The sequence below is a fragment of the Eublepharis macularius genome, chromosome 3, assembly GCF_028583425.1.
Source record: "Eublepharis macularius isolate TG4126 chromosome 3, MPM_Emac_v1.0, whole genome shotgun sequence".
NCBI classification, from domain to species: domain Eukaryota; kingdom Metazoa; phylum Chordata; class Lepidosauria; order Squamata; family Eublepharidae; genus Eublepharis; species Eublepharis macularius.
The window spans coordinates 155,934,399-155,953,694 of NC_072792.1; the positions used below are offsets into that span (position 1 = coordinate 155,934,399).

A 19,296-nucleotide genomic window follows, 5' to 3' on the forward strand; every position below is an offset into this window, starting at 1 on the left:
CCAGCCGTGAAAGCCTTCGACAATACAACCCATGCTGAATTGTGACACTTTCCTCACACAAACACTGGGGAGCCAACCCTTTCTTACTTACAGACAGCCTGCTAACCTGAAACAGCTACTCGCCCACAGTGATAAACTACTTAACACTAATATGGACTCTGTAACAAACAAAGATGCCAACTTTGCTCTCATATAGATCCGAGCAACACCATCAGTGGACTCAACAACATCAGCCATACCATCTCAGGTTCATACTCCTGCTCATCTTCCAGTGTGATTTACGCCATCACGTGTCAGCAATGTTCCTCCACTGTCTACATGGGACAAACTGGCCAGTCCCTTCAACAAAGAATTAATGGACATAAGTCTGACATCAGAAACCAAAACATTCAGAAACCAGTGGGGGAACATTTTAACCTTCCAGGAATTTCAGTTGCTGACCTAAAAGCAGCAGTTATCCTGCAGAGGAGTTTCAAAGGGAGGTTAGAAAGAGGGACTGCTGAATTGCAACTGATAACAAAGCTCAAGACATGCATCCACCTGGACTGAATTGAGACATTGACTTCCTGTCTCATTACCAATGCTAATTTCTCCACACCCTCTACCCCTCTGCATATCCCACCCTATTCAATCGTGCCTGCCGTTGTCATTCACCGGCTATTATCATTCGGCTTCTGCAGTCCTCCACACTGGACAGATGGACTCACATTCTAGCTGTATCTGAAAAAGTGAGCTGTGGCTCACGAAAGCTCACACTCTCCCACTAATTTTGTTAGTCTTATAGGTGCTATTGGACTCTTACTCTTTTCTACTGTTAACAGTCTGTTCCTTCAACAAAAAAAACCTGTGTTCTTTTAAACCAGTAACAAACCTGATGTTTCCTGGGCAGGATGCTATCAGTGAAGCAGTTTCTTGTGTCTGAAGGGGAAACACTGTAATTGAAGAACTTCAGCAAACTGCTAGTCAGTTACTGTATTAATGTGTTGGTGACCCAAAGAGCCAGTCCCAGAAGAAATTAACGTAACAGAAGAGAATAGCATCCTTTTTAGACAGAGGTAAGGATCAGGGAATGAGGTTTTTCTTTAAAAGGTTGTAAAGGTGTTGCATGATTCCTATCCAGCTTTATTCATGAGATTCACCCACAGCTCAGCCTACCTTTTAGGCAGGGAGAAGGGGATCATCAGAGGTGTCTATTTAAAAAATTAAGTATTTTTTTATTTCTAAGCAGCATTACCCATATTCTTAACAAAAAAACTAAAATAGGGTGGGCAGAGAATCCCAAGAACATAGTGGAAGGTGGCCTTCAGTGCACAAAATCATGTGTGACAAAGGAATCACAGGTAACAATGGAGTGGAAACCAATTATCATGAGCTGTCTGGGATCTTCACTTAAAGAGTGATTTCACACAACATTGCATCAGCAACCCAGCTACCACAGAAAGTCAACCGGGTGTGGAAGCACCCCAGGATACATGAAAGATGACCTTCTTCCAATATGAAGCCATCTGTATTATAGGTTTGCTATAAGTTGGCAGCAACTTGACGACACTTTACACACATACATGCTTCAAAGCTTTTCCTCAGGAACCCTGATCCATGTTTTCCCCTATTTTCTGAGCAGGTGGCTATGTGGGACAGGGTCTTGTTTATTTATTAACTTTGAAAATATATATGCTGCCTCTCCAGACATCTATTCAAGATGGCTTACAAGGTAAAAACAGTGCCATAAAATAACAGCAACAATAGTAATAGAAGCAACATTAATAAAACTACTTTCTCAGCTGTGGTATGCATAAAAAAGGGGATTAAAGGTGATTTTTCTTTAAAAAAAATGGAATCCATGCTTATGGAAGAAGTTTGCATTCCAGTTTGCATTATTTATTTTTTTACAAATTGTGCAAAATCTTTCTGCTCTAAAATGCGTACAAGATGGGTCATACAGAATATTAAATGATGAATCAATAAAAATGAATAACCATCATATTGACATCAACTATGAAAAAATATTGGGAAAGCTGATAAACTACAGCACAAAATAAAAAAACTCCAGCTAGCCATAATTTAATTTAGCTTAAAGTGATGTTCCCTTTTCATTTCTTTACATTCATCCACCTTGTCACCTTGAACCCACCCATCCAAAAAGTACCTATGTTCAAGTCACAAGGCTTAGACATATGGCATGTCTTTAAATCTTATTAAATATGATGCTTCTTCTCTATCTAATTGCTCCTCTGTGACTGAAGAGACATCAGTTACCAACCTTCTGCTTTCTGAACTAAGGGGGGGAAAAAGGCTCAGTGAAACCCAGTGAATCTGTTTTTCAGAAAGAAAATAGCTTGTTTCACTTAATTCATGGGTGTTTTTGTTATGGAATAAAAACAAGTCAAAAGGGGCTATTTTTATCTCCGTCTGTTGCGTAGTCCTGTCAGCTCTGTGGCTGGCAAAACTTATTGTTTCAGCTGTGGCTACTTGCCACATGGAGACCTCCTCCCAGAATTGGCCGATTGGTGCTGTTGAGTTAAGCTTCGTTTCCATCATCAGGTGGATTTGTTACATGTAGCTTAGTCTGAAGCGTGAGAAAGTTTCGTTGCCGAACAAGAGGATGTGATATGGGGAAATGAAAGCCTGAATAAATAAATAAGGGGGAACGCACAGTAGCTGTCACTCAACAGCACAGAGAGAAGGTTTCTGATTGTTGGCATTTTCAGTGTCATTTGTGATGATCTTTTCAACTCCACCACTGAGGACCATTTGGTGTTATTGCAGGTTATGTTAGTACAGGTCATGCATGAAATGTTACCTTAGATTTGCAAACTGTATTTTGAGTATCAGTGCCTGTGGAAAATTGTGCTTTTATCTCTGTTGAGATTTGCTGTATTGAGCACTGAGAAGTTTCAGAGACAGTAAGTTCTACTGGATTTGGTTTCCTTTGGATGAGGGAGCATTGGAGATTTACAGCATTTTGGTAATAATTGTGTTTATTTGAAGACAAAAGCATGGTTTCATAGAGGAGTTCCGTGCATAGAGCATAACTTCTTTGCCTCTCCCTTCCTACTGTAGCCCAAAATATCTCTCAAATGCTGCTCAGGGGTGAGGGATCACCAGGAATAACTGAATATCTTGTCCCCAAAGAGTGAGAGAGACTCTTCACTCAGGGCTATAATTCAGAAATAGTAGCCTCCATGTTGTATACAATCAAGGACATTTTAGGGTATTTGGCAGCAAAATTTCTCATACCTAAGTCTATGAAATTGGTCTTATGCACCGGATACAGCAATTCTTCTTTTTGGTATGACCCCAGGATTCAAAAAATAAGATGTAGCTCCACCAGGAGTCTTGCTGCCAGGAACCTTACTGCTGGATACACACGTCTCCTGGGCAGACACCTGTCTCCAGCAGTAAGACGAACAGCCCACCCACCCCCCGGTCCTTTTCTGCCTGCAAAAATGTACATGCTGTTTTAAAGATTAGTGCCGGTCATGTGTTTAAACGCAAGTTTCCCCCAACCGAACTTAGGTTTAACATCTCATGTAATCAGACCTTAATTCAGGATAACCACCAGAGCCTCATAATATTTCATAGGGCACAATCCTGAACAGGTCTGCTGAGAAATAAGTTTCCTTTTATTCAGTAAGGTGTGATTACGATGGCAGCCATAATCACTATCATGGAATAAAATTGCTGTCCTACATTCAGGGCTGATTTGTGCATGCATGGTCATAACTTGTTGTGTTGCATCCCTTGAGAGCATTTGAGATGAAGAACACTGTCCAGGAAGGACAATATGGAGGCAGCTGATCCTTTAAATACCATACTCAGAGCCGAAACAGGCGTGATGAGAAACCTGGGTTCAACTCATGTTCTTGTTCCTCAAGGTTTGTTGGGAAGTGTAGGCGTCCTTGCAGCTTAAAGTTTAACATTTACAGAGCAGCAGGGAGGGAAGTGCAGGCGTGGGGCGCCTTTCCTCCTGCTCTTGAGGTGCATCGCGGCATTTTCCTTTCCCCACTTACATGGAGTATCGCTTCATCTCCCCCCCTCACCCGGCCTGGCCCCTGCAGAGCGACGCCTGGCTACACTGGGAGAGCCGGGAGGAAAGGCACCCAGAGCATTTCCTCCCCTCGCTCGCCTGGCCCCTGCCCAAAGCCACATGGCCCAGAACTGCATAGCCCGGCATGCTCTGCCTTTGCCCCAATCGCATGGACTGTCACTCCACCCACCCCTTGCCCAGCCCCCGCAGAGCGACGGTGAGCTATGCAGCTCCGAGCCGCATGGCTTCAGGTGAGCGAGGGGGGGGAGATGTTCTGGGCACCTTTCCTCCTGGCTCTCCCGGTGCAGCCAGGCGTCGCTCTGCAGGGGCCAGGCCAGGTGAGGGGGGGGAGATGAAGCGATACTCCGTGTAAGCGGGGAAGGGAAAATGCCGCGATGCGCCTCGAGAGCGGGAGGAAAGGCGCCCCACACTTGCACTTCCCTCCCTGCTGCTCTGTAAATGCTAAACTTTAAGCTGCAAGGACGCCTACACTTTCCGACAAACTTTGAGGTAAGAGAACACGAGTTGAACCTAGGTATCTCGTCACGTCTGTTTCGGCTCTCAGACTTGTGTAGGGTTTAGAGTTTTGTTGGGCAATTTTTTATGGATATCAGGCTTGGATTGAGAGCGGGTTAGGGGCTATGCCAGTACAGGTAGGGGTTACTTAATTCATGACAGGTATTCTGTATGTTGGCCAATTTCCTGAGTCTAGTAACACTAGCATTATGTGAAGGACTGCATGTTTTAAAAAGCCTGGAAGTGATGCACACACACAGAGTGGGACCACAAGTGGTGCCTGACACAGGTTGGACACAGCTTCCCTCAAGTTTTGATGGGAAATGTAGGCATCCTGGTCTTGCAGCTTGACTCTCTGACTGCTGTCCAATGGACTTTTCAACTGTCACTTGTCCAACATTCCGCCAAGCTGCCTACATTTCCCATCAAAACTTGAGGGAAGCTGACAAGTGTCTAACCTGTGTCAGGCGTCACTTGTGGTCCCGCTCACAGATGCAGGACTGTTAAGGGTTGATTCCTCACAGAAGCAGGTAGCTTTGAGTGACAGGCTACTCCAAGGAATCTGATTGAATAGCATGAGCTGGAAAGAAGAGGGTCTTTTTTTTCAGTCCTAGCTGAGACAAATCTAGTGTGAAGAGTTGGGAGACGAGTCCTAACTGGAGAGCAGTTTTAACACAGGCAGGAGAACTAGGGAAAGTTGTTAAGGAGGTTTGGGAAGTGGTGCAGATTCCCAAACAGGCCAAAGGAAGGGCTAGATCTTCTAAGGAGAGAAGATTTTCCCATCCCAGTCAAACAGGGAGGTAGCTCTGGAGAGTGAAGAGATCCCTGGTCAGGTGTGGTTGGAAACTGCCTGTGTTGACCTTCAGATTCAGTTAACAACTGAAAAAAAGCACTGATGTTTGGAGAGAAAGGGGATCGGGGTACTAGAAAGTGGGCACAAACATTCGTAACTCCAGAAGAGAGAGAGAATACTAAAAGAAAGTATACTGGAGTGCTTGGGGGAAAACAAGGGAACCAAAGCCTCAAAAATTAAGCCTTTAAGTATCTGTGAAGCTCCTAAGAACTGGTCTGTGCATCATCTGATTTTATCTCAGAGACATTGCCTGATTGTTGAATTGCCTGATTTGACCTATTTTTCCCCTCTAAAGTAAATAAACTAGTTAGTTATTTTTGGAATTTTAAAAACAACTCTGGTGCAATTTCTGTTCAAGGATGAGGGAACATTAAAATAATTACAAGACATTCTGTGGTATTCTGATCAAGTCCCTCTAGCGCACATGGATTCTTAAGGGTGCTTAATGAGAGAGGCGATTATTGGGTAATAACTAGCCATTTGGTATAGACAGATTGGAAAGGGGGAGATTCTATGTTTGTTTGTTTATAGTACTAGGCAAAGAGTGTGCTTATCAAGTAGGACTGATTAACAGGCAGGCTTCGTTGCCTCTCAGAGTGGAGTTTGGCATTTATAAAAGAGCAGTCAGTCATGGCAAGCAGGCCAGATATTAGAAATCATAGCCCAAGTCTCTAGTTCCCATTGTGTGTGTGTATGAAATGATGCAACTGGAGGTTTGGGGTGATTATTCAAAACAGCTTTTTAAAGCTGGCTTTTTACATCAGCAGATATAAGTAGTTTTACCTTAACCTCTTTGTGTTGTTCTTGAGGAATTGGGGGAAAAAAAGCCGAGACGTGTGGCAGAACACTGTGGAACCATGGTTTCCTTGTCCTTTGAGCCTTCTCAGTCCCTCTATGGCAAAAGTTTTTTGGGTCCTTGAAAATTCTGTGTGTAAATCGATGCTGGGGCAGGGAGTGAGTGCCTGGTGAGGTCCTGGCTAAGAAACCGACATGCTGTCTCATAGAAAACAGATTTAATGCAGGGAGTTTTCTGAGCAGTTTAATCAATCTTTCTGCTGGCTTCAAATCAAGCCCTGAGTGAGATTGGCAAAAGCCTGTGTGGGAAAAATCAAAAAGGGGTTGAAGTAAAAGAATACCTGAGAGAGGAGAGAGACTTCCTCTGCCGAAGCCTGATTGTTTGTTTCTTTTTCCTGCAGTTCAGTCACTTGGCTGTGTGGGGAAGCATGCTGCTCTGGCTGGTGTTCTTCGGGGCCTACTCAGCCATCTGGCCCATCATCCCTATCGCACCAGACATGCTTGGACAGGTCAGTTCTTTGGTTCAGTGTGGCAAAGAGCAGGGCAAGCCAGTTTTCCATAGCAGCCATTTCAGACCTGTTCACGGGGTACGTTTAAGTTGAATGTAAGGCTGTGATAGTGGCGGTTTGGAAAGGAACGCTGTGAAGGTACAATTTTTAAATCTCTTCTAGGTGTAAAGTTTCGCCTTCAAAAAAAATCAACAAAAATGCAAGGCTTTTGGCCTAACTGAGGCCAACTTTACTCTTTTCTCCTCCTTTGGGGGAAAAGCTCAGTTGCACTTCCTTCCCCCCTACTCTTGTGTCCTGGTTTTGTCAGCCTCACAAATCAAAATTGCTCCATGTACCATTGTGGTGGAGCACAGCCTAGATACCTTGCAGTTAGGTCCCAGAAAGCAAAAGAAGTGTGCATCCAATGCTCTTTTCAAAAATTAACATAAAGCAAGCTTATCTGGGAGCCAAACTACAAGAGACAAATTACACGAGGAGGAGCACGTGAAGCCCAGAAGCTGAGTTTTAAAAGAGATCAGAAGGCTTTGTCAATTTCCCCTCTCTACAGAGCTGGAGCTGTCAGGAGGGTTTGTTAATATCCATTTTGCCTTCTGAGGGCTCTGTCAGTTTCACCTCCCCTTCTAAGAGGTAAAGAGGAAATAAACAAACCTGAGCAGCAATCTTGCTGGCTCTGTAGAGAGGGGAAATTGACAGAGCCTTCCGATCTCTTAAAACTCAGCTTCCCGGCTAACATTGTGACTCCTTTCACGTGCTCCTCCTTGTGTCATTCATCTCTTGTAGCTTAGCTCTGGGAGGATGTTATTTGCATGTGAGGGAGTTGCCACAAAGTAAAGAGTTTGCAGAAGCAGACTTCCAGATGCTTATCAATCAGTCCCTGCACACAGAAGCCTATGCATGAAGGCAGGGAGAGTTTGCATCCAGAAAGCTGGTAACATATGCCTACATCTATGTTTATAAATCTATGCCCATGTATTTCTCTCAGTTGTGGGTAGTGTGTGTTCAGGACTTGGCATTAGCAAAGTGATATTTTCCAGTTGGTGGTTTCTTTTATGGAGTATTGCTTGCAAATTAAAAGTTTTCTAAAGCTGTATTGTATGTATTTTCTGATTGCCCGGCTTTTTCTTCTGTTCTTTGATTGTGGAAAGGAAAAGAAAATATACCTGCAAAATAAATTACTGGGTGACCATAAGCAGGAGGGAGCAGCATGTGTCACTAGCAGTTACTCGTACAATGTTAAGCAAGGGTTTGGATTTGTTCCTTCAACATCTATTGAGTTCCAGGTGGTGAAATTCTCCCTTTCAGTGTCATGATTTCAGCCCTTGGAGAATAAGGAAAAATAATGAGCCTGTCAAATCCACTCAAGAGTCCGATGGGAATCTGTAAAATAGGAGACTCCCGGGGAAAAATGAAAGTTTAATAAATGTAACTGAAAATACTACAGGGAGCAAACTCATAGTACATGAAAATGTGTTGTTCTAGCAAGTCGGGAACCACATTTACAAATGTAAATAAACGTACTATGAATGACTGAATGATTTTTATACATTTACACAACCAATGGGCATTGCAGTTCCCACAACCTATGGTTATTGCAGTTTGCATAACCAGTGGTCACTGCAGTCTATATCCATAGAAGGATAAACAAAGAAGTTAGTGAAACAAAAACGTACTGAAAAGATGGAATACTTCTGAATGTTTCCTTTTCCTAGTTTTCCCCTGGATTTTTGTATTCCAAAACATTTGGCTAAATTCTGAAGTAGAACTTACTGCATCCCTCTCCCAAAGAATCCTGTCTGTTTTATGGCCAATTAAAATACTTGAACTTGCCGGGAAGACAAAGAGAGGTGTAAATTGGAACATGTGTAATGGTTTCCCTCCTTTTCTAGGATCTTTAACCAGGGTGTGTGGTATGTGAGTTTTCCTTTATAAAATGAAGCATGAACCATCATGCAGTGCCCTGTGTTTTATCAGCATTTTCTTCTCCAACTTGCTGACTTCCAGTCACTGACAGTCAGTGTGGTGTAGTGGTTAAAATGTTGGACTAGGATCCGGTAGATGCAGGTTCTAATCCCCACTCTTCCAGGGAAGGTGGCTGGCTGACTTCGGGCCAGTCACACAATCTCAGCCTAACCTACCTCACAATGTTATTGTAAGGATAAAATTGAGAAGAAGGCAACTATCTTATCTACTCAGGATCCCCATTGGAGAGAAAGGCAGTGTGCAAATGTAGTAAATAAATAAATTCCAGAACTAGAATAAAATTTGCTTCAAAAAAAGCAGAGCACACCAAAGTAGGGGAAGAACTATTAGTACACCTCACTTGCACACTCCAGTTTTGATTGAATTGCAGCTGATTTTTCACCTTACATGTGAATAGATTGTCACATCATATTGGGTTCATTCACATTTACTTTTGAGTAAAATAAAGGCATCCAAGAGATTTCAGATTTTGAATCGCTGTTTCTCTGTTGCACAGAGTATAGTGTACTTCATTACTGAACATTAAGCGGTCAGCATATGCAGGCAAGCTCTTTATCATGGGCCACAGCTCCTATATCTCTGTATATTTACACCTCTGTATCTCCAATCTGCCCTGCCTGCAGCATATGCAAACAAAGTCTTTACCAGTACCTAGCAGACCCAGACACAAACAATAATATAGTTCATACTATATTGGATAAGAATTTCTCCTAAACGCAGTGAGCTGATGCAGTGAGTGTTTGAAAGGGGGAATACTATGCACAGAAAAGTTAATGGGGAAATCCTATTTGGTGGGAAGATCTATTCACTTCTCTGGTTGGATTATATACCTGTCAGGCACATATCAACAGAGTCAATTTCTGTCTTCACTGTCCCTCCTGCTTTCCATGGTGCAGGAAAATGAAAGCTGAGAGAATAGTGCCAGATCAGAACTGCTCAATGTCAGAAATCATTGTGTTTCAATTTAGAGGATTTACTACATTATTTATGAAGAGGTATGGTTCTGTAATTATGATTAGGAAAATTCCAACTGCATCTTTCTCATTCAGAGTCGATGTGATCCATGCCAGGAGATCAGATTTTTCTATCTTGATTTATTTGTCACAGAGGCAAACAAAATGACCCAAAAGCCTCCTATCCAGAAATTCTGACAAAGATATCAGCAAGAAACTTTTTCTTCATTTAACAGTCTGAGACCCAGGCCGATTCCAGACGGCCCTCCCCGTCCCGAAACGTCGCGCATTGTTGCGTGGAAAACGCAAAATATCGCGTTTTCTTGCGCGAGTTCTGAGCGACGTCGCACAAAACTCGTGTGAGAAAATGCGATATTTCGTGTTTTCCGCACGACGACGTGCAACATTTCGGGATGGGGAGGGCCGTCTGGAATCGGCCCCAGTTTGGTGTAGTGGTTGAGAGCAGCAGGACTCTAATCTGGAGAACTGGGTTTGATTCCCCACTCCTCCACTTGAAGCCAGCTGGGTGACCTTGGGTCAGTCACAGCTTCTTGGAGCTCTCTCAGCCCCACCCACCTCACAGGGTGATTGTCGTGAGGATAATAATAACACGCTTTGTAAACTGCTTTGAGTGGGCATTAAGTTGTCCTGAAGAGCAGTATATAAATCGAATGTTATTGTTGTTATCTATTTTGAGGTCAGTTTCTATTTTGAGGTCAAAAACAGCTACTTAATTATGAATAATTTCTGAAAAACAATTTGATGGTTCAGATATTCACTTTTTTTGTTAACCTGTTTTATGCCATTGTTGCCCCCAGCTGCTGCTGTTGTTTTGGCTCTCTTTTCCTTATAACTGCTGCTTATCTTACGGGATCATTAAAAGAGTTAATTACTGCAAATCAGGATTCACACAGGCAATGAGATGACATGTTGCTATATATCCAATCAGATTTGGCTCTACAGTGACATCATTGAGGACAAATGTGGACCACTGAGAATGTTTACTAGATGAGGGATTCCCCTGCCAATCAAAGACATAATTAATAGGATGATGTCACAATGTTACATGGACAGTCAGATCTGCCGATGTGGTCATGCTACTGAGGGCTGGTAAAATCCATTATTTTATTTATGTTATTAATTTAATTTATAGTCCGCTCTCCCTGAGAATGGGCTCAGAGCGGATTTACATCATAAATACATAGATACAAAAAACAATTAAAACAATTAAAAACATTGGTAGCAATTACAAAAATACATCATTGCTCATATTTGCACCTTACGTAGCACCTCAAGTCCACAGAGCAGGGCGGTTAAAACTCAGCCAGTGTAGGGTTGGGCACATGTCCCCCCCCCCACACACACACACTGGGAGCGGCTGGTTGGATGATTCCTTTGCCTCAACCCCCATAAGCCTGGCGGAACATCTCCGTCTTGCAGGCTCTGCAAAATGATGGCAAATCTTGTTGAGACCGGTTCTTCTCAGATAGAGAGTTCCACCAGGTAGGTGCCAGAACCAAGAAAGACCTGGACTGAAAAAAAGTCAAAGCAAGTCAGGTAATGTGAATGAATAAGCAAATATTTCTCCAGGGATATCAAAAAGGGAGGGCTTCCCCCTCCCCCAACACCGGTGAAAACCCTGCGTGTAATTTGAGCTCAGCCTTAATTTTATTGCATCTAAAGAAAAAAAGTTCTGCATCACAGTTGTGGTTGGCATCTGCTTCACATATGAATACTTTCTACAAAATGTTTTTGTACTTAAAACGTGTTATTTTATACTCACTGGATTTTCTGAAACAAATGATGCCTTGAGATACGGCATTAATGCCTCATTGTGGCTGACAGTACTGTAGATTATTTTCAAGCATACCATAATACTTACACAGAATGTGATTGACTGTGATCATTAACATAACCCAGTACTTGTAGCAGAGTTCCTAGATCATAATCAATTACCCAAGCCATTAAAGGTCCATTCATCATCTTAAGAAAAATATAAAGAGATCTGGGAGAAAGGGAGTCAGTTCAAACGTACACAGTGCCTCTATCATTCAAATAATTTTTAAGAACATCTCTCTGTCATAGAACTGTTGGTATTCAGCTCCCTGCACTGTACATTGTAAGTAAAGCTAGGAGAAGAATTAAAATATAAATCTCCTCCCTTCCTTCTGTGAAAAACAACCAATTACAATTCAATGCAAAATAGAAGCAAAATATATAAAACTTGAGTCAATGCAAAATAGAAGCAAAATATATAAAACTTGAGTCAATAGTTTAAAAATCTGCTGCCAGTATATAATACCAACTGCACAGGAGCCACGCTTCTCCATTATTAAGGAAGAAAAATGGCTTCTTCTGAGACAGAATATTCCTTTCACTGTATATATGTATGTGTCTACACACACACATACACGCACAATGTAATGGTATACAGATGGGCTAAGCCATGTCAGATGCATGCAAGCCCTTGTGCAACTAAAGGAGCTCTCCAATTTGTGCCTCATGAGGATAATTTTTACTCTGTTTTATTATTTTAAATGATGGGACAGGGCTTGAATAGGAATGTAACCAGTAAATTGCAGTAGTCTTAGCTAGAGCTAGGACATGTGTTATGACAGACACAAGCCATCATAACACAGGTCTCAAATTCGTTCCTAGTGCAGGTCAAAAAATACCCAGATAAAAAGGAGAGGAGAACCAGTCTTCAGAACAATAGGTAAAGAGGCAGACCTCAAAAGGTGCTAAGCACAATAGTTCTGTTTACCAGAACAATCCCGATTAACTTGACTGATGTGTTTCGAGTATAACATACTCTTCATCAGAGGCAAATTGTTGTTCGCTGGTTTTTCTTCTAAATGTGAAGTTTCTTTTCCTTTTGAAAAACAAAAAGGATTGCAAGTATTCTCTTAAAATAAAAAGAAACCCTTCATCTCATAGGCAAAAAGAGACCAACAAAATGTCTGTGACGAAGAATGTGTAGTACTCAAAACGCTTCAGACTAGTTAATTGGGAATGCACCAATAAACAGAACTTCATTTAGTACCTTTTGAGGTTTGCTTTTTAACTTGTTGCTTGGCTGTCAAGAAATATCCCCCTTTTATCCTCCCCTCATACCTGTAATATTGCAAGGTGAAGTACTTTACTTCATGGGTGTTTTATTCTTTCCTTTGAAGCATCTGCCATAAGGCATAGCTGGAGACAGGATATTAAATCTGATGGACCATTAATATGTTCTGGTTTGGTAATTCTCATTTCCCTTTCTCCATGTAAGCTTCTCATGTTTTGTCATGGATTAATTTATTCTGATCCTCTTGAACAGAAAACACGCTGTATTCTTTTTAATTTTTTAAGGCCTTCTTTTAGGAAGAGACTTTTAACATTTTTCTTATACTCTGCTGTAATATGAAGTATATATTGCTGAGGAGGGATTTTTATCTCTTGAATGACATGTTGTATCATCTTGTCGATGAAAAGATTACTTTGATTAAGATTGTCTTTTGATCACAGCAGTTCTTGTGCTGTTAAGCCAATAGTTACAGGACCACATTTCCCCACCATTTTCCATTTCCTGGCTAGCTATATAACCAGTTTTCAGTGTTAGGAATATAAGAAGAGCCCTGCTGGATCAGACCAGTGGTCCATTTGTCCAGCATCCTGTCTCACACAGTAAAGGTAAAGGTAAAGGTAGTCCCCTGTGCAAGCACTGAGTCATTACTGACCCATGGGGGGACGTCGCATCACGACGGTTTCTTGGCAGACTTTTTGTTACAGGCTAGTTTGCCATTGCCTTCCCCAGTCATCTACACTTTACCCCCAGGAAACTGGGTACTCATTTTACTGACCTTGGAAGGACTCCGTGGCGCAGAGTGGCAAGCTGCAGTACTGGAGCCCAAGCTCTGCTCATGACCTGAGTTCGATCCCGGCGGAAGCTGGGTTCAGGTAGCCGGCTCAAGGTTGACTCAACCTTCCATCTTTCCAAGGTGGATAAAATGAGTACCCAGTTTCCTCCAGCTCTAGGAAGGGGTTGAGCTTCAGAAATGGTAGAGCAGGGGGGCTGTGGCAGCCACATGGGAGCTACCTCACCCTTCGTCCCAGGCTCTTCCCTGCCTGGCTTTTTAAAGGCCCCCCTGGAGGCCGGCTAACCCAGGGCCCTCCTTCCAGCCTCCCCCATGGAAAGCTTCCTTGTGATTGCCAGGCCTCAGGACCAATAGGGGCTCCTTCCTATTTCTCAAGATTCCTGGTCCCACTGGTTGTGGCCCATCAAAAGGCCCGGGCCAGGCTTCCCACTGAGCCCCTGTCCTTTACCTCTCTCCTCTCCTGGGCAGGTCTCCTTCTCCATTGTTGCTCAGCCCTGCCCTGGGAACTCCTGCCTGAGAGCCAAACTAAAAGTGACGTCTTACACAGGTTGGACACTAGTCGGCTTCCCTCAAGTTTTGATGGGAAATGTAGGCATCCTGGTCTTGCAGCTGTAATGGAGAGCCAAGCTGTAAAACCAGGACGCCTACATTTCCCATCAAAACTTGAGGGAAGCCAACTAGTGTCCAACCTGTGTAAGACGTCACTTGTAGTTGACACTGCCTGTGCAGGTCCCAACTGTGGCATTCCTGTAGACAGTTCCTACCCCTGATGCCCTCCTCTCTGCTGCATTGGGCAGGCATAGCTGCTTGCTCGGTGTTTGCACTGCCGCTCTGATCAGTGGACCTTGTCAGGGCTATGGGCTCCGCTCTGTTGGGATGCTGCTGCTTACATCTTACACTTACCTGCCCTGAATGTTTCAAAACTTCACTTCAAGATTGTGCCTTTTTATTTATTAAGGAGGATTCCAAGTATAGAAACCCTAAAGGTGCTGGAAAAGTTGCAGGCGAACAATAGTACACTGCATCACATGAACAATACTTAGAGCAACCTACTTACGTTACAACCCCAAGATTGTTTGCAAAGTTTCAAGTCAGAGATTTGGCCTTATTTCAAACTAGGGAGCATCACATTAAACTTCAAAATGTGGCAAAAAAGCTAGAAAAGGACACAGTCATAAGCCAAAAATGCAACAAAAAAGCTAGAGAAAGGCTCAGCTACAAGCCACCACTTCGTGTCTGCACCTTGAAATAAAATTCTGTTCCTCTAATACTGCCAGTGGAATTCTCCTGGAATTCGGACTTTACCTAATGAAACCAGGTACTGCACTGCTTGAATTACCTAGCTGAAAGGTGTATGCCTGTGCCTGCCTTTACAAATGGTCACATATCTAGTTCCAGTGATCATGCAGGTCCTACACGTAAGTGAACATATAGGGCACGTGATATAGCCAGCTGCTCTGCATGCACAGTTTTTGGAAGGCTGCTGTGCTATGTGCTCCTTGAGGGAAATCATAGCAATAAAGCCAGTGTCTTCCTTTGCTGTAGCATCCGTACCTGTAAGTTAGAAGGCCACGTGTTAGACCTTTGCTGTAGCATCCATGTTAGACCTTAACTTACTTATATAAGATGCAACTTAAGAAACAAAGAAAGATTTTTCTCGGTGATCACATTTTGCATTAGTATGCTCTTCACTAAACTGTTGATATTTGCAGCTTTGTGTATTTCAAAGCATTTATGCATTTTTTCTTTGTGCTTGTCAGTGTAGATTTTCTTCTTATGGGGTGGTGGTTTCTGTTATTGCCCTTCTGGTTTCTCATGTTTCAGCAGCATTTGGCACCGATTGGAAGATTAGTTGTTCCAACTGTGGCTTGTATGGGTATGATCTCTTGTGCATCGTACCGCAGCATGGACATTTCAGCCCATGGAAAAGCTTCATTCATATATTAAGTCAGAAATCAGATTTCTGTCTGCAGACATAGGCTTTCGGTGCTGATCTTGTTTGCTTTCATTGTTAATGGTCTCTGGTCTGTTTGATGTGGCTTTAGAACTTTTCTGGACTGTACTCAAGGCAGACAGATCAGCCCAGCATAATGACATATGCATGCTTTTTCAAAGCTGTACTGGAGAGATTTCAGTGATTCTCAAGCTGTGAGCTAGACTTCCCCAAGGAGGCACAAGCCGTTGTTGGGGAGGGAGAGGGCATAAAAGCTCATACTTGGCCTTCTCCAAACCAGTTCAGTGTGTGTGTTTTAATTTGACTGTGGCGCTAAGTGCTGGCTTGTAATCCACACCTGTTCTTTACAAATGCACTGTGGAAGAAAGTCGGCAGCTGGTGAACACTCGCCCTTCCCTGCTTCAATAGGGTCTGTGTTCCCTTGGGCAATGCCTGCCATGTTGCTTTGGCTGAGGTGAGAGGAGCTGATTCTGGGAAAGGTGGGGAGGTAAAGAGCTGGAGGCACCTTAGTAGCCTTATTGGGTTTGTCACTAATCAGGTAGCGCTCTTAAGAACTTGAAGGCAACAGATGGATTCTACTTTAGAATGCGGAATAGTCCACAGCAGTGGGTGAGGCAGAGGCACCCTTACAAGTGGGTTTTCTTTGACCGGTGGCATGTCCACATAGGAAGCTCCTTTCCTCTTGCTTTATTGCTGTAACACTGAGGTCAGGAAGAAGGCACAGTATTGTCCATTATCATTTCCTCTTGATGGGTTGCAGTCTGTGGTGGCCCCAAGACTGGGGTCAGTCTTAGGGATTCTGGATCCCTGGGCAAAAGTCAAGGATAGGGCAAAAGAATCTCTGCCACTCCCCACTGACCCCCCCCCCAAGAAAGGGGTAGTAATCATTCTAAATGCAAGGTGAATGGGAGCCACCACTGCCGTGGAAGCCAGCTGTGTGAGACCCAATGGTGCAAGTTCAAGTGGTGGCAAGAGCCTGCTCTTCTTCTTTCTATTGAGCAGTCAGGGCCACCCAAGCACATGACCCAGGGCAGATGCACTTGCCGCTTGGTGGCTAAAACCACCCCATGCCCAGGATTCCATCCTGTTTATGGGACGGGTTGAGTGTGGGCATTGCCTAGATAACACTGCATTGAGAATAGCTAATCTTTATAGAAGGCTCTGTGCAGACATGCCATTAGTTTGAGAAATCCAGAATATAGTACGCAGTTGTCTGGATGTTAAATAGTAACTGCAGTGATGTGGAGTTACAGAGTTCCTAGTTTAGACATTTTTTTTGGGTTATGTCTGCAGTTGCAATTGTCTGTTGTATTTCTTCATTTCTTTGGATTTTTGTCCTTGATTGTCCCACATTGTCTATTATTCTTCATCTATTTTCAGTCCATTTGCCCTTCCTCTTCAGGGAATTGTAAACTATTATTTGGATTGGATGATTTTTAATTTAAAAATTGCCTTGAATGGGCAAAAAAAATCAGGGGTGATCTCTTTCTCTAGCATTTGGAGATAGGTTAGGCATTGCAATCAGGAAACATTAAATGCAATTAATTTAATTAAATTAGATGGAAGTTGGTGAAAATGGATGGAAGAGTAGGTGGATTGGTGAAAGTGTGCTTATTCAGAGTGAGATTTTTAGGAAAGAGGGGACAAAAATTCTGGTGAAAATGTGCTTATTCAGAGTGAGATTTTTAGGAAAGAGGGGACAAAAATTCTGATTAGGCAGTAGCCATGAGACAGGATATTACACTGATCAAGACCGGATACATACACATTGTGGCAGGCATACATCATTTGGGAAAAACTGAGCTTTGTGCCATGTGTTTGCTCTGTGGTCTTGCAAGCTGCTAAATGACATTTGGGTACATCTTAACATGAAGACCACAACATACTTAACCCCAATGCAAATTTAATCATATGTCTGGGTTTGGGCTTCACTTGGAATCCTAGCTTGGATCTGTAAGAACAGCTGTAAAATCTGCACAGACCTATAAAATCTGTAAGAAGAGCCCTGCCGGATCAAACCAGTGGTTTGTCTAGTTCAACATCAGATTTCACACAGCAGTCACACTGGAGGGCCCACAAACAAGCCATGGAGGCCAAGGCCTTCCCTGTTGTAGCTTCCTAGTACTAGAATTCAGAGGCTTGTAGCCATCGATGAATTTATCCTCATGCATCTGTCCAATCCCCTTTAAAATCATCTGTGCCCATGGCTTGCTATTACCCACTTGTATGGTCTTCTACACTTTAATTGTTTAATTAAGTAATGAAGTATTTCCTTTTGTTTATGCTGATCCTATTGTCCATCAACTTCATTGGGTGCCCAAAAGTGTCAGTCTTATAGCAGGAGAATATTCTCTCCATCCTGCTTCTCCACTCCATGTATCATTTTATAACCTCCTATCGTGTCCCGTCGCATCCCGCATCCAGAGAAACATGAAATTGCTTCAGCACATTCCTGCAGGTGTTTCAACCTCCCCCGTCTTGAGGCAGCTCCTTACAACCACTGCCAGAGTTAGAGCCCCCGTTCCTTTAAGTCCATAGAAGAGCTGTGCATTCAAATAAGCTTTTCTGGATCCTGATTTTAGCGAGGACACTGATTTGTCTTTGTACAGCTGTTGCTATTTCATGAAAATGCTGAGTTCTTTGTACAATCCCTGGAAGAAGTGAGTGGGCTGGTGAGAAAAGGAAGGCAGTCAAATATCAGGAGAGACTCCACCAGAGAGGGACTTTTATCTGCTTGATGTCCAAAGTTTTTGTTACCTCTTTGCTAGCTAGCTAGCTGCCAGTTGGTCGGTCAGTTGATCTCACTGATATCCAAAGCAGATTAGACAGTGCAGGTGAAAATACAATATAATAAACAGCTAGGACTAGGCATATTGTGAATCTCATTTTACAGAGTAACGTAAGAAAAATACTTTACTTTTATTGGATTTTAGTGATTTTATTTTTTAGAATTAGTTGTGTTATGGCTTGTTAATATTGTTCACTATCACAGCCATTGATAGGTTAAAATAGAATAAATGCTAAAAGATCCATGATCAGATACTACCAGCATGGATGCCATGTAGGGTTGCCAGCCTCCAGGTAGTAGCTGGAGATCTCCCAGAATTACAACTGGTCTCCAGGCCACAGAGATCAGTTCACCTGGAGAAAATGGCTACTATTGGGGGTAGACTCTATGGAATTATGCCATGCCAAGGTCCTTTCCCTCCCCAAACCCCACTTTCCCCTGGTTTCTCCAGGTTTCACACACACACACACACACACACACACACACACACACACACATCCTAGATCTCCAGGGATTTCCCAACTTGGAGCTGGCAACTCTAATGCCGTGAGAGGGTTCCACCAAAACTAGGGACACCACATTCACCTTGGATGGATAGCAGCATGATGAAGACAGATTTGGTAGGCAGAACCTAGGGGTGAGAGCACAGATTCCCCAGGTCTTCATCTTGTGTTTTATATAACAGTCACACATTCATTATAGGTTTCCCTCAATTCCCATGTGTTTGGTGTCCAATTCAAAATGCAACTATGGCACATACAGAGAAGGGGTTTGCAGCATTCATTCTCTCTCATTTTTTGTGATCTGAAATGAATCCAGGAGGTGCGAATTGGCCTGGTGAGGAAGCTCACAGGACGGAGAACCCAGACTTCACTTGTGTACTCCACAATGACTAAAGAAAGACCCTTTGACTTCCCCTCACATTTCCACATGACCCTGATTCAAGTCGGTTCTGCTCACACACCTAGAAACTGTTGGGAGATCTGTTCTCTCCATCTCGTCTAGTTTGACCGCTTGTAGATAAATAAAGAAATAAGACTGGCCCTTGACCCCGAGAGCTTACC

General features: G+C 43.0%; 1 protein-coding gene across 1 annotated transcript in view; it reads left to right on the forward strand.

Annotated features, from left to right (window-relative positions):
- Positions 1-19,296, forward strand: part of ATP8A2 (ATPase phospholipid transporting 8A2) — a 460,059-nt gene that overhangs the window by 341,127 nt on the left and 99,636 nt on the right. The window contains exon 33 of the mRNA XM_054973360.1: positions 6,593-6,700. Within this exon, the coding sequence (XP_054829335.1) occupies positions 6,593-6,700 (108 nt within the window). The remainder of the gene's footprint in view (positions 1-6,592; positions 6,701-19,296) is intronic.